This window comes from Atractosteus spatula, chromosome 3, assembly GCF_055471065.1.
Source record: "Atractosteus spatula isolate fAtrSpa1 chromosome 3, fAtrSpa1.hap1, whole genome shotgun sequence".
NCBI classification, from domain to species: domain Eukaryota; kingdom Metazoa; phylum Chordata; class Actinopteri; order Semionotiformes; family Lepisosteidae; genus Atractosteus; species Atractosteus spatula.
The window spans coordinates 8930393-8956603 of record NC_142708.1 but is presented as its reverse complement, the minus strand read 5'-3'; the positions used below and the strand labels follow the sequence as shown (position 1 = coordinate 8956603).

At 41.9% G+C, this 26211-nt stretch overlaps 1 protein-coding gene across 2 annotated transcripts; it reads left to right on the top strand.

Annotated features, from left to right (window-relative positions):
• The first annotated feature begins 32 nt into the window (after window positions 1-32).
• Window positions 33-19931, top strand: naaladl1 (N-acetylated alpha-linked acidic dipeptidase like 1). Of its 2 annotated transcripts, XM_088912336.1 has the most exons (19): window positions 33-353; window positions 1877-2049; window positions 2940-3061; window positions 4160-4279; window positions 4902-5094; window positions 5183-5276; window positions 5771-5872; window positions 6903-6988; window positions 8485-8604; window positions 9801-9886; window positions 10292-10355; window positions 10829-10896; window positions 12330-12421; window positions 13612-13705; window positions 14139-14220; window positions 15299-15472; window positions 16541-16628; window positions 18223-18315; window positions 19733-19931. In XM_088912336.1, the coding sequence occupies exons 1-19, from the start codon at window positions 160-162 to the stop codon at window positions 19908-19910; spliced, it is 2223 nt and encodes a 740-aa protein (XP_088768462.1). In that variant the 5' UTR covers window positions 33-159; the 3' UTR covers window positions 19911-19931. The 2 variants fall into 2 exon arrangements, with proteins under 2 accessions (XP_088768462.1, XP_088768463.1); XM_088912337.1 differs by lacking the exon at window positions 15299-15472.
• Window positions 19932-26211: the final 6280 nt, after the last annotated feature.

Sequence of the window (26211 nt, the reverse complement as noted above, 5' to 3'; positions counted from 1 at the left end):
ATAGGTTAACTTTTCAGTGAACAGTACTTATCTGTAGTGGCTGACATTACATGGGGCAAGGAGGGTCTTTAAATAGTTTGGAAAAGCAAAGAACCCAAAGAAGACTGGCATCGTGCATGAGTTCAGCTTCAGTCCAGTAGCTGGAAGGTCCGGAGCAAAATGTGGAAGAAGATCTTACTTTTTGGGCTTCTGGGAGCAGCTATCCTCACTTTCGGCATCCTGGTGGGGCATTACGGGATAGAGAAATCGACATCTCCAGGATGGGTGCAGGATATGTCTCGGGATGTGGACGAGAGCATGATCGAGCAGTTCATCAAAGAAGTAGACAACAAGAGAATTGAGGAGTATCTAAAGTGAGTATTTGCACTTCCTTGCTGTGTACTGTGATTGTTGGGTCAGATAGATGTGCCTCCTGACCAGACTGCCTGTCAGAATAGTCTGGTCTGCATAGCTTTTTATTTGACTTTGACAGCAGTCAGATTGATTTTATAAAACATTTTACATATTTCTCCATTAGCTTTTACAGCCAAGGTGAAACGACACAGTAAGAATGTAATGTATGTTTTTTTATATAGTCTAAAGCAGAGTCTAGTAACCTGGTGGTGCTTTCTTCAGCGCAAATGATGCACTGGTAGGTTGTATATACAGTGGCAACAGGGTCTACCGATTCTTGTTTTTATTCAACACCTTATTACCTTTATCAATAACAAGTCTTAATTTCAGGAGACAATGAATTATGTCCCTTAGAACAAATTCAAAGGGTTGCCATCAATCTGTACAAACACAAGTATGTACATCCATCCATTAAATTTGATTTCAATACTAGATTTAAAAGACTGAATATACTGTAGCAACCAATGTTGTGTAACCATTATCTTCAATATACAACGTAAAATTCAGTAGGCTTACTCAAGTTCTGAGTTTTATAATTTTGTTGTAAAAACAAACAATAGCAATTGACTTGGGTAAATAATCACGAGAAAATAAGAGGCTCAACTGTTATTTTAGAAATACTTTTATTTTAATTAGGAGTAGTATAGGAGTATACAAAACAATTGAAGACATGTATATTAAATATTGTTATCCTGATGTTCTAATAAAACTAGAGCTCCGACCTGCTCCTTAATTATTTAATCGATAATTGGGTAATTTGTCATAGCAATTAGGGAGATGGATAAATAAAAGTACTGGCGTGGAGGGGATTGGAGAGGCAGCAAGCTGAGGAGCCCTGATTTAATATATGTCACAGTGCAGGATCTAAATGCACTGACACTGATATCCACACCTAGGCTGGGTATGTTCCTGTGTATCAGACAGTACGGGCTTAAGAAGTCACAGAGTGGTTCAGTGAAGGTTTGAAAAGAGTTTAAATCTCTTATGAAAAAGGCCATTTTCAGAGAGAATAACAGGGACACACAAAGGTGTATGTACTCCTGCTGGGCACTGAACACAAGCAATCCCAAGCAATTTTTATACCTGAGGATATCCTTCTAAAGTAGCATAAATTTTGTGTTGAGAAGAAAGAGGCTCTTGAGCATATACTTAGTACAGTACATAATACAATGGTATTTTTGACACTACACATTCCACACCACAAGTGTCTGTCTCTGTTTCTCAGAACCAGCTTTAGAACGAACCCTTTCACAGATCAAACCTTATACCGCACTTCTTGAGAAGGTAGTTTGTACAGAGCTGTCTTGGACACCAGGGGAGTCTCTTTGCTTCTGCTGGACAAACAACCTGGATTCTGGATGGCCTCTGGGAGGTGTAGACCATTGACAACTGTTGGTTTCAGAGGTTCAGAAACACACATGGATAAGATGGATGTGGATGTGGCTCCGTGGCTTAATTCTCCCCTTTCCCTCCAAACCACCAGGGAGCTGACCAAAGTGCCTCACATGGCTACCAGCAGTGGAGATGAGCAGCTGGTGAAGTACATACTGGACCAATGGAAGGACCCAAAGTCTGGTCTTGACGACGCCTGGAAGGACACTTACAAAGTGTACCTGTCGTTCCCCAATGACACAACTCCTAACAGTGTCACCGTGGGTAAGGGCCAGGGGTAGAAGTCTTGAATGTCTTGGAATGGACAACTCCCCTGAAAGTTATGGGTCAGCAAGAACCTGCCTGTACAGTCATAAAGATCTGTAACAGCCTGATCACAGGAAGGGCCTGTGATGCTGCACTCCGGTATCAATCTGGTTTAATATTACACCAGTCTAGACTCTCAGGTTTTGCAAGTTCATGGTCATTTTATGGATTGTCCCCGCCTCTCCATCTGTTACCTTAACAAAGGTTTAGATATGGATTTTAAGGTGGCCAGTGCTTAATGTTATTATCCAGGAATATAAAACAGATAAAACAGCCTGAATTAAATTGTACCTCATCCATATCTGCTTTATCTGTAAAACTTGTATATAGGTAAAATTTACCTATTACCTAGAGAGGCATTCTGTGAACCTCTATGAAACTACAGAAATCTGCATTCACATTATAAATCTTAAATTTGGGATTTACCAGGAAATCTAACACTTAATTGTGAACCTAAACTCAAAACAGAGAATTTTCAGATGGGTACATGTTAATGAATAAAGCTTCACACTATTCATTCAAGATTATAAGATATTGCCAGTACTTCTACACGGAGCTGCAACTTCCCATCTACTCTGAACTGTTGCCACCCACGAAAACTGGCAGGGCCTTTCATCCCAGTTTGCTTTGTTATTATTCCAAGAGATTCCAATATCATCTGGAATTTACTGAGACAGCATGACTTTATACACTAACCTTTTTTGAGTATTTGAGACTTTGGGAATTTACTCCAAAGGTCTAAACAACCTAAAGTACAAGATTCCTGGATAATAATGTTAATGATGGAATTACTGTGCAGATTATTTTATTAATTTTTTTCTCTGTCTATACATATACTTTTATTAAAGTTTCTCCAACCGACTCAGTGCTCTTCACCTCGAGACTTAAAGAGAAGAACTACACAGAGGACCAGCTGCACCCAGATGTTGTACAGCCCTACGCTGCCTACGGCCCAGCTGGAAACCCAAAGGTACCGTGTCTTAAGATCAGAAAATAGCAATAGGATGGAAAAAAATATCAATAGCAATAGAATCTCAATTTGCACCTAGAGATTCTAGATACACCAGTTAAAACTTAGGTTGCAAGCCATTTGAATCTGTGCAGAGCTTTCAGATAAATTCCAGTTGTTCATCTGTTTGTTCACAGTTGTTCTAGAGCCCTGACCATACTTCTTGCATTTCTGTGCATATTGTCTTGGGAAATCTCTGCTGGCTGAGTAAGAATCATCCCTGGGGTAAAGCTAATTTTGACCAGCGAAATGGACTGCATATCCTGTCATATGTAGTCTTCTTCCTGTAAGGCTCTGTCCAGCAGAGGCTGGTCCTGTGCTCACTATACCTAGGGCTATACAGTATGTCAGACTATTTGTGACCATGTTTTTTCTGTCGCTGCTCCATTGTTAAATTGTCCTTCATCTGACTATAGTCGTTAATTGTATATTTTTTTTATCTTTTTCTTCTTTATCACCATGTACAGTGTCCTTGAGTTTGGAAAGGTATTTTACAAATGAAAGTAATCATTACTCAGTATGGCTTATAATGAACACCTTTTATAACTCTTGATGTGTTTCTACACACATCAAGGTGAATATTAACTTGCTCTCACCCTTTCACAGTTTGAAATTCAGACACCGTTCAATCGGAAAATAGTCAATTGTTCCCCGATCTTGTTGCATTTTTGCACATACTGTATTGTCTGGGGAAAATCTGCTGACTGAGAGAGGGTTTTCATGTTTTCCCATGTTAGTAATAGCTAACTTATCTTATCTCCTGCAGTAAAGTCAATAGAACAATAAAAGCTTTTAGGAAAATAATTTTTTTACACTGGCCTAGCCCTGCAATCCAGATCAGAAAGTACTTTTTGCACTTGTCAGTAGAATCTGCACTGAGATAAGACACGTCTCAAATTTTCTGGAGATCATTTACGAGCCGTGGTAACGATCAGATAATTTGTATAATCCCAAATATTGTTCTATGCAAAAAAAGTTGTAAGACAGTTCCATATCCCTTAGCACTGTGGTGTGATAAGTGCTAAGCGCAACTATTCATATCCATCCATATTTGTTTAGGGAAGGCTTGTGTATGCGAACCAGGGTAAAGTCAGTGATTATGAACTCCTGAACGAAACTATTGACCTGAATGGCTCCATTGCCATTGTGAGGTATGGAGGAGCAGGCAGAGCAAGCAAGGTAAGTTGCTCACAAAACAGGCACCTTCTGTGATGCAATGGGCACCTTCTGTGCATATTAGGCACATCCATGTTGCATGCCCTTTTCTAATCCCCTCTTGACCCGATAAGATGGCCTACTCAATCAGTGTAGTGTGCTCTTCTCCCTCTCTGGCCTGGACTATGTGACTCCTCTTCCCAGGTGTTTTCTAATACTAAGTGACCAACTCTTTCCTTCCTTTTCAATGAAAAATGTACCAGAATTAATTGTCCCCTACATTATCACATACTGTAGGCCTGAAATAACCCACTGGCAGCTCTTCTTCTGCCTTACATGATATGAAACTGATCCAGAACCATAAAAATAACAACCAACCCACAATCCCAGATGTTATATTGAAGCACCAGTCATGCAAAATGTGTTTTTCTGAATTCCATAAAATCCGTCCATCACAATCGTGATCAGATATGACCGTTTCCCCAAGGATGCTTCTCTGACATGTTACAATAATATAGAATAATTGATCATTCTAAAATGAAATTAAACTGTTGATAAAACTACTGTATATGCGTATAGCTGTTGTATGCAGATGAGGTAAGCAAAGGTGCTGTCGGTGACAAATTTCCTTGCTTGTGCTGCTCAGGCGATAAATGCTGCACCTTTTGGGGTGATCGGGGTCCTGGTGTACACCGATCCCAAGGACATTAATGATGGGAAGCTGTCGGATGTAAATGAGACCTACCCCAACTCTTGGTACCTGCCCCCATCGGGAGTGGAACGAGGGTCTTACAATACCTATTTTGGAGACTTGCTGACACCATACCTCGCAGCTAAAGGTAACCTTCTTATTTGTCACTGGAGTTAAGCAGATCTCTTCAGAGCGAGGTGGCTTGTTTAAAACACTCCATTCTTCCTGTTCTGCAGATTACACTTACAGGATAAAGGAGGCTGATATAAAGGGGATTCCACCTATTCCAACACAACCTATTGGGTTTGAAGATGCCAGTGCTTTGATCTGGTGAGTAACCCTACACTATCCTACTATCCTCTGCTTCACATTTCTGTTTCTGCAACTGAGGAGATTTCACAAACTTTGCTAAAGTGTGTTTTGTCAGTGTATCTTATTCTATTCATGCACTGAGGGCAAAGTCAATATCAGCCAATCTGAGCTATATCTGAACCCAATTTCCCAGGGATTACAAGTGTAGAAATTCCTGTGTAGTCAACTTGACCCTTTCAAATGATCTCATTTCTTGGATAACAGGAGTCATTTTCCATCTCTGAAGTAATTTAGTAGATCCAGTGGATTTTGCACTCTCAAGATGCTTTTTCAATAATCTTAGCATTGCCTTCCTAGACTGCTCCAAGCCTGTCTTTCACTTCATCCTACTTTATACTTTATTAAATGCAGATTACGGGATTCGTTCCCTGCCGGAGCCTCTCTTTGGAATATGACTTGGTTTCCTGGGTGTTTTCATTGCATTATTTTGTTCTCTGTGTTGGATGGTACAGCGAATTGGGTGGATCAGATGCTCCAAGCCCCTGGCAAGGATCATTCAAATGCACCTACAAGCTGGGACCTGGATTTGGACCCAATTCCATCTTTAACAACAGGTATCATAATATCTATTTAGGTACTGAAAACGATTAGCTGTCACTACATATAGATACAGCCCAATGTGGCTGTTGGCTGGCATCTGCTTTTACATCCCAGCAAAAAGAAAAATGAGATTTGTAGAAACGATTGTAGCCAGAACTCACTAATGGCAGTCAAGGGGTTGCTTGGAAGGTACTTTTGTATTTGAGCCACAGCTTCCCATCAGGGTTTATCCTGGTTTCCATGGAACTAAGCAAACAAGAAGCACATGACTCCCTTTCCCCCCTGGGTGTGATGCTGTTCCAGTCACAAGGATTACAGCTAGCAATGCCCATCCTGTTCCATTATAACTGGGAGGACTGGAGCAAGTGAGGTTTAGTACCTCACTCAAGATAAAACAGCAGTGTCTACAGCAGGAACTCGAACCCAAAACCCAGCAGTCATGAGTCCTGAGACTTACCCACTATTCTACACTGTCCTATTCTAGTGACTGTTGCTGAGGTATTAATGAGGCTGTTGATCAAATCCCATCTTCTTCTTTGGAATTTCTGTGGTGGTGCTCAGGGATCACATTGATATTTACTACAAGAAAGATGGGATCCAAATCTCACTACTGTACAGCTTTCATCGACAGCAGTTACTGCAACAGAGAAATTCCTGCTTCTTGAATACAATAAATCTGAAGTTGGATCTTGACTGGAATGATGCAGGACTGTTCCTAAAGTTCTGACCCAGAAGCAAAATAAAAGTTGGTCTAAGTTCAGTTAAGAACATAAGAATAATTAATAGCTGAATAATCTATCATGCCTTGACACATAAATCACAGCGTTTAACTCTTGTCATAATTCAATGGAAAGACCTGATAAGAACTGATTAAAAGCACCTTATTATAGCTACACTATAGACATAGGACAGTTGCCTGGCAACATTATTAAAGATTATTGAGATGTAACAGCAAATTATTTGTTAACACTTTTTATTTACAAGTGTTAGGCTGGTATATATGACACTTCCACTTGTGTTGCAATACTTCCTGTTCTCTTAAAGTGAAGTTCAACTGAACGTGTACAACAAGGGTGAGCTGAAGAACTCGGACAATGTGATGGGGGTGATCCGTGGCAGCGTGGAGCCAGGTGTGCTGTATGTCCCACAGACACTTTCACACTCTCCAGTACCACCTGACACCTACACACGTTTTACAAGTACTATCATGCGCACACACACTCTCTCAGTGTAAAGCCCTTCATACAATCCTATGTGTGCACACAAAGCAGTGTAAGAATTGCTCTTAAAGGGAAACTACAGTCCCAATTCCTCAGACATGTCATTAGATCTCTGTGACAAAATTCATTGAGAGAATGAAAAGATTTGACAAATTCCAAATTAAGCACAAAACCGGGAACTTTGTGAAAGTACTGTAAGTCACCATGTTGTTGAGGTCTGCAAGGGCATGAAGTTGAAGGCCGAACCCGGCCTTCATTTTCACTTGTGAGAAAACAAACCCGTACTTGGCCCGAGCCCAAAGTTGTACAGTACGTGAAAAACCGACCCGAACCTGGCCCAAAACCCTGTACTTTGTTGGGCCCCATCGGGCTCGGGTCCGATGGCAGACCTCTACCATGTTGTCACAAACCCCTGGTCTAGCCAAGGACGAAAGCGAGAATTCACAAGAATTGTGATGTAATGCGGCCTTTCCTGCTCACTAGTCACTGTAATGCGATGTATGAATTAAGTACAAGTTGTGCAGCAGGCATTTCACGAAATCAAGAGCAATATGTCTGTTAAATTAACAGAGATGTATTCACAAGCCTGCTTGTTTAGATTGTAGTGGGGTAGCTTCACATCACCGGAGGTTTTGTTGCCGCGTTCTGAATCACAGAATATGGCGCTGCGCATACCTGGAAATTATTGTAAATTGAAGACTTTACACGTTACTGTGTACGCATTTGACTTTTATTGTGGTTTGAAATACACTCATGAATGCTGATTCATTCTAACCCCGAAATATAAAATAGTGTTGCAGTTCCTCTTGTGGCATAACGCGGAGGCGTGGTCAGTGTGGAGGGGGAGCCCATAGATGAAAGGCGATGCGTTGCTTCAGCAGCCACTTAATTAGCCAGGATAGTTGTGGTTGCTAGGGAAACACATCGCCCTTCATCTAGGGCTCCGCTTCCACACTGAACACCTCCCCCCTGTTTTATGCCACACCCATTAAGATCATTAGAGAGATCGCAAACCAGAGAGGGTCGTTTGCCCATCTGGTCCGAACTGATCCCAGGATCTCAGCCAGCCACTTCTTGAAAGAAGCCAGGCTATTGGCCTGAATAGCACAGCTGGGTAGCTGGTTCCATAAACCCTTTATTCCATACTCCCACAAAATTGTAACCTCCTAACCCAGCATTGCCGGAAGCATAATTCTGTGAATTGGCACCAACCTTTTCAGAGTCAAAAGGTACACTGCTTTCTGTACACTGTGAGCAATCCCATTTATTATTATATATAATCCCATACATACTGTATACCATACCCAATTTAGTGGACTAGATTAGACAGGGCTGAGCCCTGGTAGGGTGGGGTGGAACTGGCAGGTGTCGGTGACGAAGAAGCACGTGCTCTTTGTGTTCCTCAGACCGGTACATTCTGTATGGCAATCACCGGGACAGCTGGGTCCACGGTGCCATCGACCCCAGCAGCGGGACAGCCGTGATGCTGGAGATCACCCGCGTCCTGGGGAAGATGGTGAAAGAAGGTCAGTCTTTAACTCTGCAACCCACTGCACTGAGGCCGGTGCTTGGTGTGACAACCGCAGCAAAACATCATGCACAAAGCAGAGCCTCCACAAACACGCCTGTACCTGCTAGCCTGGCCTTGTGCATGACTCGCACTGTGATTACAGAGGTCAGACAGACTGGATCTCCTGCCACAAGCGCAGAAGCAGGGGGAAGAAGGTCACGATTCTGTTACTTTGAGGGTTCTCATCTTATAATGACAGAACACATGGCGGGTTAAACATCTCTTTCCTTAAACAGAAGACAAAAACTGTAAAACTATATTTTTATGTGTGCTGTATCAGTCTCTGTTAAAAAGACGTCTTATCCAAACCACCGCAATGTCTAAGTGCTGTCTACCACTTCCCCAGACATTTAGACTGTCAGCCTGTCCTCCATTACGCCCATACTCTTCCTCTCTGATTGGCTGGCATGGGTCTGTCTGGGTTTAATTCCACACTGAAATCTTCTAGGTTAAAGTTGACGACATCAGTACCTCACTGTTACACCCTCAAGAGAGAAGGAAATAAACTACAAAATCTTTTTGCTGCAATTCATTTATTGTACACTTGAAAGAGGACAACGATAGCTGTCTTAAGGTTTATAAGGTTATGTAGTCTAAATTTTACTTTTAGCAGTTTACAGTGTCTGTGGTTATTCACACTTAACAGCAAGGGCTGCCTCACGGAGCAGGAGCCTGTGGAACTGGGGTGGTAGGAGTGGAAACCCGGTCTGGAAACCCCACTTTCTCCAGCCCTCCCACTGCCACTCAGGAGCAGGGACCAGGGCTGGTGTTCGTAGGCCCTAGGCACCTTCGCTCCAAAATGTGCAGAAAGAGGGGTAAACACCCATCGAATGACGTAGATTGACATGATGCACGTTAACCTATTCTAATGCCAAACCATGTGATTGATGGAGCGAGTCGAGCGACCATCACTTCGATACTTCTCGTTTCTGGAACAGCCGCTAGAGAGCGTGTGATGACTGATCTAGAGCACCAAGAGACGATCACAAGCGTGTTGTTTCAGCTTGTTTTTTCATTATTCACTAGTGTTTCCCTCCTTCGTAGGCCCTTAAAGGTTCGTAGGCCCCCTAGGCCCACTGTGCCTCCAGTGCCTCATGGGAAATCCGGCACGGGCAGGGACACTCCCTCGTCACTGAAGTGTCTGTGTTGCAGGGAGGTGGAGGCCGCGCAGGTCCATCATCTTCGGGAGCTGGGGAGCAGAAGAGTTTGGCCTGATCGGCTCAACTGAATACACAGAGGTACTGACAGCATCCCTTGAGCAGACTGCCAGGTGACACTGTTACATCTTTGGAAAGTTTCAGAATATGTTGGAAGCTGCTTACATTCTTTGTGGTGATGAGAAGCCACATTCCAAGGGAGATTACACTTCATTACCATCTAAAAAAGCTTTGCATTTATTTAATTATGCCTTATTTGACCTTATATAAAGACGCTGAAGGCGCTGAGATTTTTTTCAGTAGTGTGACATAATTAGAAAATGTGCAATTAAAGACATTCAAAAGCATGGATAAGCAACTTTATAAAGAGTTATACAGAGTTCCCATGACTGTTGTATTTAAAAATTAAATACCGAGCATCACTGACAATTTGTGGTTTGCAGCCGAGTGCTCAGCTCAGTCCCAGTCTTGTCTTCTCCCCTGCAGGAATATTACAGCAAGCTGAGGGATCGGGCTGTCGCTTACATTAATGTTGACATCTCGGTATTTGGTGAGAAGGAATCTCTCATCTCTAATATCACAGAAATTTTTCCCAACTCTCAGAAACAAAAGAACTGTACCTTAACTTTAGGAATACAAATACTTAATGCCAATCAAATCATATATATTTATTTGTTACTCTCTCTCTGTAGATGAGATGAGAGATATCGATATAGAATGAAATTATGCAATTGCCCTGGAGTGTAAAACCTGAGGTACTGTAAATTCAGTTATTAACTCTTGGCCAGATGAGAAGTTTTAACAGCAACACAATTAATTTTTCCTTCTTGTTTTGTAATATCAGTCTGAAAAAAAGAGGAAAATCCTAAACTAACATTAGAACCATTAGAAAGAAGAGTGTGGAGCCTTTTTTCTGAGAATGCCGTGAATTCACAGCAGCCCTAATGCAGGTCCACTTTGCTGGATTGAACCGTTCCTGTGCTCACCCTGTCTCCCTTGATTCCCTGTGCTTGTGTTTCACAGCTAATGCCACCCTGAGGGTCCAGGGCTCTCCTGCTGCACAAAGTGTTGTGTTCACTGCCACCAAACAGGTGAGGCACTTTCACACAGGATAGGGAGAGCTCTGACACAAACGGTGTTGCACAGCACTTTCTCCAGCACCATTTTGTAATGGACAACTTTGATTAAATTCCTCCGTCTTCTGCAGTCGCATGTGAGATTATAAAAAATGCGTCCTCATGCACCAGTGAACTCGGTATTTCTTTTCAACAAGTACAAGTGGGAGTGTGGGGAGCCCAGAAGCCCCAGACCAGCCACAGGGGTGCTCACTGAATCCTGCACTGCCTCTTGGGATCTGCCATCAGTATGTCTGTGGTTAGAGATGTTTTCTCAGGAGGACATTTTCATGGGGAGTTGCTTTAACTCCACAGCCTTTGGGATGGAAGCTGCTTCACTCAGCTGCTCTGTCACTCATTTTTTTTTGCGTTTTTCTAATCATTTCCTTGACAGTAATGTACCTTTTCTGCAACCTTTTATTTTCTCCACACAATTTCCACCATATCTTAAAATACAGTATAGTGATGTTATCCCAGTAGTTTTGAAGGTTTAATACACTGTGGTTCACAGTCTATTCATCAGTAAGGTTGGAAATACTTTAAATGTTTAAAATAATTAAGTCAAAAGTCATAGCCAATCCCCAACACAGAGCTAGAATACCACAAATAAGTCAGACTGCTTTCATACATAAAATAACCCTTCACAGTTCCTGCCCCCTAAACCGATAATGCAGTAAATAGAAGACTTTTGTCTCCTATTTACTTGTTTTGTAAAAGACCACCATAGAGACAAGTGTTGACTTGCCTAGCGGATTAAAAAGACAACAAATAGTCCAACTGACAGAAGAACTGAAGTCCTTTATCAAACTTTACTTTAATTTCTTTCAGCACTCAATACCTTCCAGGTTTTGATTAGTAAAAAAGAGAGATGAGTTGTAGACTGTAACTCCCTATAAATGAGCATGTGAGATATTGGTCATTTCCTAGAAATTCCCAGCCTGGTAATTAGTCCACCCATCTGGTTTCTTCTTAAACCAGGCTGTTATCTATTTAGATATCACTGCTGCTGTACAAATGCCTCAATTCCCCCTTCGTCATACTGTACTTCAGATACACTAATTACTGCGGTGGCTGAAAAGGGTGAACCTTTTCTAAGATAAAGGATACTAATTCAGAGGTACTGTATAAAGGCCCCTAGCACACAACAATACATTAACCCTTTGAAATAGGAAGAAACATTTTACATTTCAGTTTACAAACTGAGACATGACTGTACTAGAATAATATATATATATAACATTGGTGTGGTGTGTACTCACACCATTTTTATTCCTAAACATTGGGAAGGATAAATAAGATTTTATAAAGTATTGACCAGAAAAAGTATTTTTTAAATATATACTCACTCTTTTACTATTGTATAGTAAGTCCGAATGTTGTCATCATGGAGGTTGTTTTTGTGTGTTTAGGTGAAAACTCCTGGATCTCCGTCTACCTCTGTTTATGACAACTGGATTCAGTATTTCAACAGAAGCAGCCCTGCCTATGGCATCATCCCCAAGTGTGTACCTTCATTCTTCTGCATCGGTTTAGCAGTTCTGATGGCCTTTATTTTATCATCATTTTGGTAGTTTGCCACACGTTCAATGTAAGCTTGTGAAGAAGTGTGTTGCTAGAAATCCTATAACCACACATTATCATTGAAATACACCCTCAGGCAGCTATACAGTATATCTGTAACTGCACTGAACATCTCCAACTTTTACTTTCAGAGGTCATTTCTCCCATTTCTAACTTGTCTTTGGATGCATACTGTGGCACTACCACAGAAGGGGCGTGTCCAGTGTGGAGGCGAGCCCTGCAGAAGGGGCGGAGCCTCGCGTTGGTAATCACAGCTGCACGCGCTAATCGAAGATGAGTTGCGGCTGTGAGAGCTCTTTAAAGACACACTGAGCCCCCCTCAAAGAGGACGAGCACGGCAGAACCCCAGAAGGGGAGGATCTTTACACCGGCAGTCCCGAGCGTGAGGCCGTTGTAATTCTATTCTTTTTCATTTTTCTTTTAGCCTGTCCCGTCCTGTCTCTATAACGGGGCAGGCTTACCTTTATTCACGATTAGAGTTTTTATTTTTGGCCTTGCGCTCCCTGCCTGCTCTCCCAGACTGGACTTACCCTATTGAGCGATAAAGACTATAAAGTCTTCCTCCAGGGCTCCGCCTCCACACTGAACACGCCCCTCGCGTGTAGTGCCACCATATGAACTGAACTTCATAGAAGGAAAAGGCCAAATCTCAAATGGATTGGCCTTCTCGATTAGGACTGAGGAAAGCAGCCTCACTTTCACTGAGGCATTCTGGGACTGAAATGTGTTCTTATTGCATTCCACCTGGTGATACATTCTCTCACTCCACCCAAATCACAAGTATTCTTGGAAAATACAACAATGGACTTCCATGGAGTTGTAAAAGGTGGTGGGAATGATTTTAAAGAAAGCCATTAACTGAATCATTCTCCTCTCTCGTTCTTATGAAATTAAGAACAGTAGTAGAGTAAAAGAGAAAAATATTTTTTTGGGTAGGACACCACTGAGTCCTCAGTGGCTGATCTCCTCCATTGCTCAGGCAGCCTTAATCCACTCCAAACAATCCTCTGCGCCTGTCCCTCTCCTCACTGTAAGTGCTTCACACATTCTGGCTGTTGTCCTTATGAGAGCCCAGTAGCTACAGCAAAGCACTTCTGTTGTTTCTCTCAGTCTGGGGTATCTGACTGGAGCAGGGAGTGACTACGCGGCCTTTATGCATTTCCTGGGCATCACCTCCATGGACATCGCTTACACCTATGACAGGGTAAGGCACCCGGTGCATTGTGTTACTTATAGGTTATTAAACCCATTACTCGTTCCCTTGCAGCCTGTGCATGCTGACGCAGCTACCCACCTGAACTGCTTGTTCCACTTAAAGCTGAACAGTAAAAAGAAGAAAAAAACAATGTGTGCAATTCCAAATAGGCAAAGAAGAGTGCCATTAATAGAGTCTCATACTGTTTTTTTCTTTATACTTTTCAGTCTGTAATCTGTACTTGTTCCAGATGCAGCTCTCCACTATAAATTCTATTTATAATACATTTGATTAGGATTTTCTGACAAACATCTAACAAATGAAAAGAACGGTCAACGGCTGGAACACCAACGATGATCTTAATGAAAAGATGGAGGCAATTAAGTAAAATTGTATTTATAGTGCTTCGTGTGTCATGTTGGATTGTTGCATTCTCTTGCAGAGCAAAACACAGGCACGAATCTACCCTGCGTATCACACTGCCTATGACACCTTTGACTATGCAGCCAGGTACATAGACCCAGGTAAGCAGTATAATCCACCTTTACCCAGCCAGGCCACAACCAATTAAAATGTCCAATGTAGGAGGCTGTTAATCAAGTTCTGAAGGATCTCTTGTTTTGAGATTGCGTAAAAGTGCACATTCAGTACATCTGTAGCAGAACGGAGTTGATAAATACAGTATGTACTACTGCAAGTTAGCCAAACAAGACTACTCCAGATCTCCTCAAAGTAAATTCACAAATACTTTTTTCTGGATGTTTTCACAAAATAATTAGGAAATAATAGTATCTAACAGAGCTGTTTTTCTTCAAAATTGAATTTGTAGGCCTCAGAATCCTGTCTGATGTTACTATTCTGGAGCAGAAAAGTGTATTGTTTAGAACATAATATAGCCTAATATAACTGCTTGTTCTGTAAAACATATTTGTTAATATAATTTGTCCGAATGCAAATGCATCCTTATAGTGACAACATTATACTGTAAAAAGAGGCGCCATCCTTCAAATGAGACATAAAACCGAGGTCCTGACTCTCTGTGGTCATTAAAAATATCAGGGTGTTTCTCGAAAAGAATAGGGGTGTTACCCTGGTGTCCTGGCCAAATTCTACCCTGGCCCTTCCCAATCATGGCCTCCTAATAATCTGATAGCTGGTGTGTGGGGAGCGTACTGGTGCACTATGGCTGCTGTCACATTTTCCAGGTGGGGACTACACACTGGTGGTACCTGTTACCTGTAAAGCACTTTGAATGGAGTGTCCAGAAAAACACTATATAAGTGCAAGGAATTATTATTATCATCATCATCCATTTTACCTTGAATGTGACCATGGGTTTTCAGAGTTTGACGCCTGCAGTAAATGAACCACACCCGACAGATGTTAGCTGAAAGGACTTATATCACTTGGATTTGACATTACAGCCTCCATCACGTCACGAAATATTCAGGCTTCAGCAGTAGAATTGATTACCTTTTCGTTATCAAAGACAATCATGACAATGCAACGGGGGCTTTAATTATTTCGGCACTTGAAACGAAAACGGCAGTCTCCCGCCCAGCTCTGCAGCAGACGGGATGAGTGATGGCGGTACTTCCACAGGGTTCACCAGCCACCAGACAGTGGCACGGACTGCGGGCAACGTGCTGCTGCGTTTGGCCGACAGCCTGGTCATCCCTTTCAACGCTGTCGATTACGCTGAGACCCTGGAACAGTTTCTCAACATCTCCTTGGACAACTATAACACCAGGCTGACGGAAAAAGGCATCTCCATGGGTAAGGACAGGGATCAATCCTGACTCCCTTCCCTGCAGGCTCCAGGACACCAGGGAAATGGGAACGACCGTGATTGTGAGGCAGTTTGCTCTGTTTCAGGTTTGAAACTCCTTGCTTCTGAGCGAGCTGAATCACTTCAATTTATTTGTCAGATGCACAAGTGCAATACAATGCTTATTTGCATGTATGCTCCAGTACAAAGACATCAAAGGAATCACCAAAACCATAAACAAAGAACAGCAGCAACAACAACAACAAATTGAATAACATACAACTTAAAAAAAAACATCAGTGTGAGCCAGTGGTAGGGGTAGAGTTCGGTAATCTGACAGCTTGTGGGAGGAAAGTGTCTCTGAATCTGGAAGTTTGTGCCTTTATGCTCCTATAACGCTGACCAGAGGGAAGGGGGGAAAAAAGTGAGAAACCAGGATGACTGCTGTCCTTAGCGATACATCCAGCGAGTTGTAAAGAATACTTGCAAACTGTTTTTATTATTTGACCTTCAAGGTTTCATCCTGAAAACTCATCAATGAATTTCCTCTCTTTATTTGAAAGATCTACTACAGTATATCTCTACTACCATAACCTGAGGAAATGGAAAAAATCCTGATATACTGTGCATTACAGCTGTTCCAAGATTATTGTTTGCTGATGCTGCAGGTCTGTTGAACTGACCTGGTATTGAAATGCCTATATATCTTGGTGATGCTGCACATCTTCCTTTGCTTTCATATTGTATAGACGCTTTTCTAGCATGTTAAAGCTTTTGAATGACAAAGTTCTCTTTAGGACAGACTGGCTCGTAGTCTGAATAGTGTGAGTTTTCTCTTGCTATACAAGTTCCTGGGATCTCTTTCTGAGTCTTCCACATTCAGGTGGCCAGGACCTACATCAAAGAGCAGAGGTGCAGTACCATTTGTGAAGTCCCTAGGAATGAAGGCGCCCCTTAAATTTGTTCCAGGTGCCTAGAGAAGGAAAGTGCTTAGATATGTGTGGTTTCCGAGACAGCCCTGGCCTGTTGTGTTGGTCACATCATTCCCACTGTGTATTGATATGCTTACGTTTCAGAGCCCCTGAAGACTGCTGTGGCAAAGTTCCGCACAGCTGCTAACAGCCTGAGCAGACTCATCCAGGACACTGACCTCACACAGGAGACGTAAGGGAAAGGGGATGCTTTCCTCCACTACCTTTTTCACATGCCTTGTCATATTTCTTTTTCTAGTGGAAAGGTCAAGTATTTTCGAAGTGCCACCTTGTAGATTGACAGCACCTGAGTAGCACACAGAACCAGTCTCATAACTGTTTTATGGAAGTTTTCAGCAAGTAATTGTGATAGGTTAAAAAATACAAATATACGTTACTTTTCAATATCAGTACTGTGGACTTGTATCATCATAATGATTCATTTTATATACCATATATACACTACCTTGCAAAACTATTCAGACACTTGCACAGTTTTCATTCTATTGCTTTAAAACCTACAGTCATGACAGAAGTAACAATTAATAATTGTTATATATACACAACCTATGCTACACAACAAAAGCAAAAAGTAAATAGATAACCTGAAAAAAATGGAAAAGTCAGGATTTCATAAGTATTCAAACCCTTTGCTATAGTAAATGTATGTACACAAGGTTACTTTAATGAGACATAATCAGATGACTGTCCTGTGTCTGTGTGCATTAATAGCCATTTGCATGATTTCAGAATTAAAATACCAATCTCTGTTAGGTTGTTCAGTCAGCTAGTGAACTAGTTAACAAGCATAGTTTCAGCTCTGATGACCAAGGAGCTTTAAAGCAACTCAGAAATAAAGTTGTATAAAGACACAGGTCAGGAGAAGGGTTTCAAAAAGATTTCAAAAGACCCTTCATGTCACCTTGAGCATGATGAAGTCCATCAACAAAAGCAGCCAGTCAAGGACCAGTTTACTGGTTATGAATGCCACCTTCAGGCCAATGTCGACTTACAGAGTTACTTCAGTAGCTGAGATGGGAGGAAATGTCCCAACAATGTCCCAGTAACCCCACAAAAGAAGCTTGATGGAACTGAAGGCACAATATAGTTCTGCTTCTCATCAGCAGGAAATGCAAAGCTTATCAAGACTTATAGGCTCATAGAGTGCTGGCAAATCTTTGAGGCAAACATGCTGCAGACCTACAACCAGGCACATATTTCACCTTTCAGCAGGACAATGATAAACAATTATACTGCTAACTACCAAACAAGCCAAATTACCCCCTGTCTGTTGAGAGGGTCTCCGTGAACTTTGCACACACCTTTTCTGCTGAAGCTGTAGTATTTTATATGGTGGACATGCAGAGCTGGTATGAACTGGAATGGAAGAATGCTGGGCACAAAGGCTACTATGTAATTCCATACTGTGTTTATAGGAATGCCGAAACTAAGTAACCAATTGTATTAAAAGAAGTTCTCTTTAGCAAATAGGGAAGAGGAAGATGGGTGTGTTCATGGAATGTTACCAATCTGATGAGCACAGGGAAGTGTGATAGAAAAATATTAAAAGACCGTTCTAGATTAATCGCTTTGAGAAAAATGCACCGAGTATCTCTATGAGTTTCACTCCCATGCACATGTATAAATATTTCTTTTGACTTCTGAGTGTCTTTTTAGGGGAAGCAGAAATATTTCTCCAACATCTCCTTTGTAGCCTTTCTTGAATTCTTGGGTGAACTTCTTGCAATCGGTAACTAGGATGCTGTTGTAAAATCTTCCTCTCTCAGGCCACTGAGGATTCGCAGGATCAATGACCAGCTAATGTTCATGGACAGAGCTTTTGTCGACCCCATGGCCTTCCCAGACAAGTACCACTACAGGTCAGACAGCTCTTGTTTTTTTTTTTTGATCAACTGGCTACTCGTCTTTCAAGCCCAAACTACTGTAAATGTTATCATGCAATCTATTGTTTTAATCTCATTTTTGGATTAACAACGTCCTCCTAAAATACCATTTCTATTCAAGAATCACACAGCAGCTGGAGGATAAAAATGGAAGTTAAAGTGTCTCAGTTTACAAACTGAAAAAAAAATCTCCACCTGTTAATTGGCCCTTGGCTGTGTATACTGCAGCGACTATGGGGTTGTAGCAGGAAATAGACGAGGCAAGCATATGCACTCTTTGTTACAGACCTCAGTCCGCCAGCAACCAGGCAACAAAGACCAAAAAAATCTCTGTCAATGAGCTTTAAGGGCAGCAGTGGGAACACGTACATGAGCTCAGGGTGGATACGGGTCTTGTGAAGGAACGGGAGACCTGCGGACCCTCAGTTCTTCATATATTAGCAGCGTGTGCATCCGCCAGGACACCCGGCGAGGGCGCTACAATACAATCTCTTAGGATCTGATATTTATCCATCTTCTGAACTAAAAAGCAGTTAGTGCTGCTGCCTCATAACGTGCGAGACCTGGATTCGAGTTCTGTGTGGGGATCCTTGTGGGTTTTCCCCAGGATCTCTGTTTACACGGACCACCCCAAGACATGTTGGTTAGGTCAGCTGGTGCTTCTAAATTCTCCCTGTGTGTGCATTTTGACAGACCAAGATCTAAAGCAGGGCATGGTCCTGTTTTGACCCCTTTCCTTCTGGGATATGATGGGGTCCAGCGAGCCGAGTCTCATCTCAGCACAGAACAGCTTTCTTAAGTCTCGCTGGAGCTCTCCTGGGAAAGCAGAAATATTAGTGGCACCTGGGTTGAGAAGCACCTGCTACTGTAGCTATTTATACAAAGTTTCCTGGAATGAGATAATCCAGCTAAAATATAAAAGCAATAAATCAATAATTTATGAAGCAACAAGACTTAAGGTCTTGAGGATCGAGATCTTGCAGTGATCTCCTGGATACACAAGTGTTTCTGCTGCCTGCATTGTCGTTGCACGCACTCTTTTCTAAACAAGGCATTTGACCTGTGTACAGTATGTTTGAGTATGTCTGAAGGGAGTGCTTCTTCGGTGTTAAACTAATGAAAAGATGAATCACATAGTCAAAACCATACATTTCTAAAAATTACAGGACACCAAGAGTTCTTATGAAGTTATGAATCCTTCCTGTGTACATATTGGAAAAACTCGGGCTAAAATGTCTAACTGAAATGTCTAAACGAAAGAAAACCGCTCCACTCTTAAGGTTTACAGACAAGGGTTGTGTGGTAGAAAAACCTGCATCTGGGAATCCCACCGTGTTCTTGCATGCACCCTGCCCAGCCTGTTGTGACTTCCTGTGCTCCGTGTCATTGGCAGGCATGTGATCTGGGCCTCCAGGTCTTCCGGGGTGGCCACCTTCCCTGGGCTTGCTGACGCCTTTGTTCGCGCTGTGAGCACGGACTCCGCCAGTGACTGGGACCAGGTCCACAGGCACCTCACTGTAGTCATCCAAACCATAGAGGGCGCCGCACACACACTAGAGGAGGTGATCTAGAGGACATCTTGCCTGGAACTGGTGCATTCCTACTGCATCCACACCAAAAGATGGACTTTATTGGTATTGGTGTAGTGGTATTTCAATAATTATTTAAGCTGCCTTTCTATGTCTTAGGTTTTTTACGTGCCTCCTTGTTTGATATAGAATGTAAAAACCACTTTTAATAACTTGCAATAAGGGCTTCGCCTTTTGTATTATTTTGTAGTTCAAATGTATAAAGAATCGCCTTATCTCCGTTTATAAACTGCAGAGGAGATGAAGAAAAAAGACATACTGTACACATCTTCCTTAACAAGAGCATCTGCTGGTTGTTCGCTACATTACGCTCTGAAGGGCTGAGGTGGTGGTGAGCCACAGTTTGTTGCCTGGCCACGCTGCTGTCCATGGTAGTGTGGCGTTTCTCGGGGGACTGCCAAGGTCAGCGCCTCATTTCATGTCCACATGAATTTCCTTGCAACACAGTTTTGTAAAACACAAAATCTCTCACCCCACATCTAGTTTAAGACTGCACATTGTCACTCTGCATCTTCATTTTAGTTTTTACATTGTATATGGAGTAAAAAGCATAAGATTTGGGACAGTGACGTTAAATTTGTCATTTTTGAGGTGCACAACTAAAATTCGGATTTCAGACCAAAAGACAACTATGTACAACTATGTAGAAGTACACAATGTCAGCTTTCATTTCTGGAGATTTTTGTGCACACAGGTTATCCATGTAAGAACACAAATGGTTTGTATTCAATTCCCCCATTTTAGATGAGCACAAGTATTGGGACAAATTAATCTTAAGTGAATGAAACGATTGTAAAGTTAGTATTTGGTCACCTACGTCTTGCATGCAAAGACTGTGTCAAGTGTACAATCCATCAACATCCCCAGACTCCTGATATGCTCCTGTGAGATGCTTTGCCAAGCTTTAACTGAAGCCTCTTTCCTGACCTTAGTTGCCTCTTCAACAAGTAAAACGTATGCTCAATAGCATTCCAATCAGGAAACTGTCTTGGCCAGTTAAAAAATGTCCACTTCTTCCTGATGAACTCCCTGGTTCAAGGTGGGGTGGGGTTTTAAGTCACTGTCCTGCTGCATGCAGAATTGCCACCAGTGGGTTTGTAGGCATGTTTGTGGACATGGGCAGACACAACGTTTCTGTACAGTTCAGAATCCATTCTGCTGCTACTGTACTATCATCAGTTACATCATCAGTAGAGACCAGTGAGCCGGTCCCAGGCAGCCTTGCATGCTCAATCCATGGCCTCCCAGATGAAAGGGTGTGCTTGGGATTATTTGCAGTTTCTCTCTTTCCCCACACTTCCACCCTTCGGTCACTTTCAGGTTTATCTTCATCCCGTCTGTCCCTGTTGTGCCTCATCACTGCATTGCTTTGAAAACTTCTGAGCCTGACCTCTTCTGTTTTTAGTGCCGATGAGAGGTTTGGACCTTGCCGTACAGCACTTATAACTCACATTGACCTGAAATACGTCCACTCTGGAGACTGACTGCAACCTCTTTGGCTGTTACTTGAGGGCTTTTCTGTTCTTATGCTTTTTCTGTCATCAGCTGCTGCTGTCTTCCTTAGATGACCTGGCCTTTGTCGATTACCTATGACTCCCATTTTTTCAGGGCATTCCACATGATTAATTTGGTGGTTCCCAATCTCCATGTGCTCTATTTGGAATTTTCTTTGCACTAAACTTCACAAGTGCTTTGCTTTTCCATTATACTCACTCTCTAGTCCTCACCTTGATATACGTCTTCTAACGTGAGGCAGAACCGAAAAGCAAACAAAAGGCTGGAACCAAGGCTATACATTCACACTTCTTTTATGTTTTCACAAACAATGCAACAGGGAAGCCCTGAGTAAACAGAAACACCTGTCTGCCATTTGTACTTAAACTCACATGACCTGGGGGATTGAACACAGCAAATCACATTGTTCTAACATGTTTGAACTGCATGCAAAATAATACCCAGAAACAAAAAATGAAGCAGGGCAAATATATTGACACATATTCAATGTTACAGTGTTAGTGTTTAATTGTGTTATGGAATGTATGGGATAATTACTGGAATTTTTAAAAATATGTTAATTTGTCTATGCAGCTCTGTACCAGTCACCAAAACTGCCTCAAGATCTGTTGAAGTACGATGAGAACTGACTTTGTAAAAACAACAGTAACAGCTTTGCTGCTAAGAAGGCTGTTAAGAGAAGGAGTGATTAAATACAAACCACCTGAGCCTGAAATAAATCAACCAGTCATGTACTACGTGAGGCTTTACTGTATGAAAAGAGTCGGAAAATGTTAGCAGTTTGTCCTGCAGGGCAGGGCAGGGCACCCATGCTGTGTTGCTGTAGGTATGGAGCTCAATAAAGGTGGTCTCCTGCTCCTGTATTAAAAAAAAATTCTCACAAGACTGACATTCTGTACTTTTGACACACATTCATTTGAGTTGATCTAAAATACATTTCATTATCACACATCATAAATGACCATTTTCACTCCAATGCTTACACTTTTCATTACGCATCATATTTTACCAAAGGCATCTTTATTTTGCTAGATGCTTGAGATTTTAATCGTAAACCTGCAAGAAATGTAGAACGTGGAAAAAAAGAACATTTCACAGTATTAGTCATTAAAAGAAAAATCGAGATGTAATAGAAAAGGTCTTATTTAATTGCTCTCAATTTATAAGATTTAAAAGCTTTCATAGATGTCAATTACATTAAAGATGAAAATGAAAAACAATCATAATTTTTGGTCTTTATTAGAATTATGTCCCTCTCCCAATAAAGAAGCTACTGCCTTTAACTGTGTATAGCATTAGCCAACCACTGGCTTGGACTGCAGACGTCTCACACACATCTCTTTTACAACCATATTTTGGAAGTGTTAGGATTTCCATCTCTTCAATATCTAGACTTCTGTAATATTTACACACAAAAATATCATGTGCTCCATGATATTGTCATGTGCTCCACAGTATTTTCAGTTTCCAGTTAACATTTTACTGGGAGACGTATAGTGCATTGACTCTTTCCTTTTTTAAAAAAACAACAGAAAAGCATATTTCAGTATACTGGCATAGTTTTACACTTCAGTTTGTACTTGCTTAGCTTTATATGCTCATTGAGTATGACTGATAAGTTCAGGTTTAACTCATTTTCATTCACACCTTTAAAATAAAGAATAACAAATAACACATTCTACAGGAGAGTGCACCAACGCTGGTCTCCAGATGCCTTGAAATAAGTTGTTACAATTATTTTTTTTTATTGCAAAAGAAATGTATCCAATCCAACTACCTATATTAAAGCAATAATAATAATTTGTAATAGACGACTTTTTCACAGAAGTGTTCATTAGGAGATAATGGTTCATACAATAAATTAATGCAACTGGAGCCCTGCAAACTCACACCCGAGAGCTTCCTGTGTTTACAGGGATGGAGTGGCTGATGCCCTCAGAATACCAGATACCAGTGGCAACCATATTGGGGTGAAAGGCTGAAAGGATGGGTGCTGTTAGTCAGAACTGTGCCTTAATGTTTTAGGTGTTTCCTCTTGTAAACAGGTCAAATTCATATGTCTCAGATGACACATCTGTGGCGTCCTCATCTTTCTGTCCACTGTGACAGGCTATATAAGCTTTGCTGAAAAGAGAAATAGGACACTCTTCTTTGGAATGTCTAAAACAAGAACCATAATTACTGATTCCCGTGTTCCAAGACTGATCTGAAGCAAAATTAACAACTAGTGAAAAGAGCAAAGCTTTTGAAAACCACAAGTACAACCGGGTGCCTACTGATCAGGAAAACAGAGCAGGATGAAAACTACTAAGCCACTGACTTAAAAAGTCACTCCTACAACACACAGCCTGGACCAGTAGCGACTGCAATTTGTTTTTAGGTGTGAGAGTTTTGCAGCCGTGACGACAGAAGGTTTCTCTACGCTACACCATTAACAACAGGGCTGGAAATAATTTATTCCAACATTTTAAAAATAAAATATTAGAAAAATTACAATTAAAATAATCAAACCTGAAATTCCCATTTGAGGTGTTTAAATTCAAGACTCTAGTTGACGTTAAAAGCATTATTTCTTCCCTAGGTATATTTAAAAATCCCAGAAAGTTATTCCATAATGTGTATGCTAGTGGATAAAAAACAGAAACACCAAGGAACATGAGCACTAAGTATACTCAAGCATAAGGTAAATATGGCTGCAATAGGTGATTTGATTGTTGGCGAGTTTGTCAGGAGCTTCAGTGACCAAGACAGCTCAACTCGCTTATGTTTCAGGAGATAAGATCACTTTATTGGCCATATACAATTTCTTATATTTGGAATTTGTCTTTTCACATACCCCAACTTGCTCTCTATGAGACACACAGACAGGGAGAGAAGCTTGGGGTCAGAGCACAGGGGCAGCCATTTATACAGCGCCCCTGGAGCAGCTGGGGTTAAGGGCCTTGCTCAGGGTCCCAGTGGAGTAGGATTCCTCTGCCGGCCGCGGGATTTAAACCTGCAACCTTCCAGCCACAGGCTCAGATCCTTAGCCACAGACCCACCGCACCGCCTAACTAAGTCTAGGGCAACGTTAGCATTGAAGTCTGAGGGAAAGACATCAGAAAAGGGCAACAGTGGGCAGAGACATTGGTGCCTTCATTTGAAAGGCAAGGCAAAACAAGTGAGCACCTGCACATCAAATATCAACCTGGGGTTATGGATCCCATCTGTTCATGCATGTTTGTGAGTCCAGTGGAGCAAAGAGCAGAGGCAATGTACTACCGAGCCGTGGAATAATGCAATACGGTCAGATGTTGTGGGGTTTGGGTGCACTGCTTCCCGGAGAAGGCGAGGTGAATACTAATCGTTACTTTATGGTGCCGAGTGATCACTGTTATCCTGATGTTGCAGCATTTCTTTCCTGCTAAAAAAGTGCCTTAAAAGACGTTAATGCCCCCATCCACAGAGGTCAACCGGTGGATGGGGGCATTAACCAGTGGTCAACCAGTGGTTTGATGAGCATGATAGTCATGTTAGCTACTCTGTATGTCAATGACCTTCTCAGTCATTAGATCTGAACCCAACAAAGCATTAATGGGACAATCTGGAATGGTGCCAATGATGGCGTTTTGCACCTGGCATGAGCTGATGTACCTTTATCATGGAAGAATGGTGTTCATCCCCCTGCAGACCTTCAGACGCTGGCAGACTCTGTGCCCCAGCACATAAAGGCCATACTGACTGCAGGGAGTGGCCTAGTGCCCTATTAAGTGACTTTACATTGGTGTTTCCATTTTTTGTCCACTACCTGTATGTTTCAGTAACATTTGAAACAAGATGTTCTTTAGCAGAACGCCAGCAAGTTCCATTACAAGTTTTAAAAATACAGTTTTCCTGATATTTGTATCACCGCATCAATCCAGAAAAACGCTGTGAAAAGCCACAATTCTATTCCGCAGGACCTAACTTCCGAAATCCTTTCAGTTAAAATGGAGGAATCTTTAAATTTCCTTTCAGAATCTTAAAACTTATTTTTTTCAAGCAGCGTTTGAGAAAAACAGTTAACTTTATAGTGACTGTTAACCACAGGGGATCTATGAAACTAGTTTTGTGCAAAATTAGAAAAACAGCAAATGACATTAGGATTTTAAAAGCAGAATTGGCACATGTTTTTGTCCTGCTTTAGTGTCCCTCTGTCTTTCTTTAGACTGATAAGTTTATTTTCCCAACTTCCAACATCTGGAAAGTCCAAAGAGCAGTGAAATCTCCGGGTTCCGGTCAGTAAAGGCACACTAAGGGCCAGCCTCATCTACCCCAGCCTCGGTGAAGAGGGTGTGGCTCACCTGTGCATGTCAGTCCATGCCGGGGTTCAAGAGCAGGAGGCCAGTAGAGGATGAAGCCTTACAGTGCTGAGGAGACAACGCCGTGCAGTTAACACAGTAAAATCGCCAGCTTCCCTAGCTTTTGTTCCAACTCCAAGGTTTTGAGTTGCTATATTTTAAAATTATACACCGGTCGTTCTCATACAGAGCTTGAAGGAAGGAACAATGTGACAGACTTTAAAGCCAACCCGGTTTCCTGAAGAGCTGGTTCCAAAGATGTCATTCTGCAAGGCCTCGTGATTTATCCAGGGTGGGAAAGGTGTTTCAGAATGCGCTCGGCTTGATCCCTGTATGTCTCGCATAGGACCCACACCTCCTCGACTCGACTTTGGCCTCTCTGTCCGCCTGTCCGCTCTAGGGCCCTGAGGGCTGGCTCTGAAGGGGCAGCTGCTGGCACACTCACGGTC

Coding starts and splice junctions, on each gene's coding strand:
- naaladl1 (XM_088912336.1), top strand. CDS start 160: ATGTGGAAGAAGATCTTACTTTTTGGGCTTCTGGGAGCAGCTATCCTC. Junction 5,873..6,902: donor AATTCCATCTTTAACAACAG/GTATCATAATAT, acceptor GTTCTCTTAAAG/TGAAGTTCAACTGAACGTGT. Junction 8,605..9,800: donor GGGGAAGATGGTGAAAGAAG/GTCAGTCTTTAA, acceptor TCTGTGTTGCAG/GGAGGTGGAGGCCGCGCAGG.